The 3,256-nt window shown below is 45.5% G+C and overlaps 1 protein-coding gene across 3 annotated transcripts in view; it reads left to right on the top strand.

Moving 5' to 3' along the window:
- Positions 1-2,281: 2,281 nt before the first annotated feature.
- pllp (plasmolipin) overlaps positions 2,282-3,256 on the top strand; it is a 6,491-nt gene continuing 5,516 nt past the window's right edge. Inside the window, exons 1-2 of one of the 3 annotated variants that reach the window (XM_017305088.1) lie at positions 2,285-2,539; positions 2,610-2,744. In XM_017305088.1, the coding sequence (XP_017160577.1) occupies positions 2,691-2,744 (54 nt within the window). In that variant the 5' untranslated portion in view covers positions 2,285-2,539; positions 2,610-2,690. Of the gene's footprint in view, positions 2,745-3,256 lie in introns of all 3 variants that reach the window. The other 2 variants (XM_008412699.2, XM_017305087.1) reach the window with 2 other exon arrangements.

Raw genomic sequence — 3,256 nt, forward strand, 5'->3', positions numbered from 1 at the left:
ACACCTGAGGACTCACCTGTCCCCCGTCCACCTGTCCCACGTCCACCTGTCCCCCGTCCACCTGTCCCACGTCCACCTGTCCCCCGTCCCCCTGTCCCCCTGTCCCCTGTCCTGATCTTCACGGTTTGATCTTGTCGACTGAACGGCAACAATCTGACGTTACGGACGGATAAATCCTATTTATTTAAGTCAAACCATTTTCTGGATCTGATATTTTCGCAGGTGTTAAATGTTACTGGTGTCTCAGACAGGAAGTGTAGAATAATTCTGCTTCCTGTTCTTGTGATGGTATTTATTTCTTGCGGTTCAATTTGCTGTTTTTTCTCCTTTAACGCCTGAAATCAGAAGAATTTAAGTGAAAATGTGTCAAGCAGGAAGTTTGGGTGTTAAATGCTGCAGATGTTGCTGAAGCTGTTTTCCTGTGTGACTTTATCCTCATAAATGATAAATAAATAAACTTGTGCTCATTTCACCATCGTCCCTCTTTATTTCATTCTGCTCCAGATGCATTCTGGGAAACTTTGGGGCTGAATCCTTTCAAGCTGAAAATGTGATCCAGTTTCAATCTGGATTATTTTGGCGGTTTTATGGATTATGTCCTGAAGTTAGAAAACATGAGAATATTCAGCTGACAGAAATAAAAATCAGCTTTTTATCAGTTCCTCTCGTCAGAGAAAGAAGTCATGTGACTCCTGGTAACTACAGCTCCTTCTAAAATATTAGCATATTGTGATAAAGTTCCTTATTTTCCATAATGAAATGATAAAATATATTTTAGATTCATTGCACAACAACTGAAATATTTCAGGTCTTTTATTGTTTTAATATTGATGATTTTTCAAACAGCTCATGAAAACCCAAAATCCATCTCAAAACATTAGCATATTTCATCCGACCAATAAAAGAAAAGTGTTTCAATATCTAAAAAGTCAAACTTCAAATAATTATGTTCAGTTATGCATCAATACTTGGTCAGGAATCCTTCTGCAGCCTTCAATACGACATGGAGGCCATCAGCCTGTGGCTCTGCTGAGGTGTCATGGAGCCCAGGATGCTTCGATGGCCTGAAGCTCATCCAGACTGTTGGGTCTCTCAGCTTCACAATATCCCCCAGATTCTCTATGGGGTTCAGGTCAGGAGAGTTGGCAGGCCAACAGTAGCACCATGGTGAGTATACCAGTGGCTCTGTGAGCAGGTGGTGCTGAAAAATGAAATCTTCATCTCCATAAAGCTTTTCAGCAGATGGAGCATGAAGTGCTCCAAACCTCCTGATAGCTGCTGCATTGACCTGCCCTTGATAAAACCCAGTGGACCAACACCAGCAGCTCCCCAGACCATCACTGACTGGGGGTACTTGACACTGAACTTCTGGCATTTCCTTCTCCCCAGTCTTCCTCCAGACTCCTTGATTTCTGAATGACATGAAAATTTGCTTTCATCCGAAAAAAGTACTTTGGACCACTGAGCAACAGTCCAGTGCTGCTTCTCTGTAGCCCAGGTCAGGCACTTCTGCTGCTGTTTCAGGTTCAACAGTGGCTTGACCTTTGACCTGGGGAACGCAGCACCTGTAGCCCATTTCCTGCACACGCCTGAGCACGGTGGCTCTGGATGTTTCTGCTCCAGACTCAGTCCACTGCTGGAGGTCTGGACTTGGTCCTTCTCCACCATCTTCCTCAGGATCCGGTCACCTCGTCTCGTTGTGCTGCGTTTTCCTTCCCACTGAGGAGCCTTGATACTCTGCAAACAGCCTATTGGTTCAGAAATGTCTTTCTGTTTCTCACCTCTTGCTTTAGGGCGTCAGTGATGACCTTCTGGACAGCAGTCTGGTCAGCAGTCTGACCCATGATGGCGGTTTTGAGTAATGAACCAGGCTGGGAGTTTTTAAAAGCCTCAGGAATCTTTTGCAGGTGTTCAGAGTTACTTTGTTGATTCAGATGATGGTTAACGGCTCGTTCAGAGAATCTTTTCATGATATGCTCATTGTTTGGGTTTTCATGAGCCGTTTGCCAAAATCACAGTATTAAAACAATAAAAGACCTGAAATATTTCAGCTGGTGAGCAATGAATCTAAAATATATGGCAGTTTATTTTTATCATTATGGAAAATAATGAACTTTATCACAATATGCTAATTTTTTGAGCCACGTGAAGAACTGATATAGACGATCAATATTCAAACATCAACATCATTAGACACCAGAGGGCGCTGTTGAGTCAGTCTTAGAGTGTGTGTGTGTGTGTTATTGTCCTGATATTAATGAGTTACCAGGTGAGCGGCCCCTGGGAGCCATATGGGAGGCGGCGCTGGGAGAGAGGAGCAGATAGGAGGGCGGTGACGAAACACTTGGTGTGTGTGTGTGTGTGTGTGTGTGTGTGTGTGTGTGTGTGTGTGTGTGTGTGTGTGTGTGTGGGTGTGTGTAAGAGGAGGAAGTGTGTTCTTGCCTCCATTAGTCCCCAGTAGCAGCAGGACGACGACGCTGCGCTGCTTCTTGTTCTCTGGTTTTAAACGGATCTAATTCTGCAGTTCCTGATCTGAACGGTGCGGAGTGCTGCTGTTTTTCTGAGGTGAATCTCCAGAAAAAAATAACATGGCGGATTTCCCCTCCAAGGTAACCACGGAGACCAGCTCCCCACAGCCCCAACAGGGGGCCGGCAGGCTGCGGGGGCTGGCTTCCAGCGCCACCTCCAGGATGGACGTGTCGTTCCTGCGCAGTGTCCCGGCGGCACTGATGGCGGCTGAAACGGTAAGAACTGCTCTGACCCGGTTCCTACAGACCGAACCACCATCAGTCTCTGAACCAGAGTTAATCCATCTAAACAGACGACGTTTCGCCTGAAAGAAGCACAGAGAACCTTCATTGTTCTAATATTTTTGCTACTTTAGCTCCAGAGCCATGATGGCACCTGGCAGCTGAATGGCAGGAAAAACAAAGTGTACAGCAGCAAATATCAACACTGAGGCGTAGATCTGATTGTCCTCTTGGTTCTTCTACAAAATGGGAAAGACAAGAGAAGCTGGTTTACTTCGAGACCTGAACAGGAAATCACTCCCATTCATTTTGAAACTTCAGAGTAAAGTACCGATTATGCAATCGGGTTCTGGTGTTCAGGGTCCTAGTGATGGTTTCCAGTCCAGTTCCGGAACGACTGGGAGGTTTCTGTGGTTCTGCAGCAGCATCTCCTACTGACTATGCAGTGACCCAGTTCTGCATTGTTAACATCAATTTATTAGCATCGATCTGTTAACATCACTCTG

The sequence above is a fragment of the Poecilia reticulata genome, linkage group LG6 (assembly GCF_000633615.1).
Source record: "Poecilia reticulata strain Guanapo linkage group LG6, Guppy_female_1.0+MT, whole genome shotgun sequence".
Taxonomy (NCBI): domain Eukaryota; kingdom Metazoa; phylum Chordata; class Actinopteri; order Cyprinodontiformes; family Poeciliidae; genus Poecilia; species Poecilia reticulata.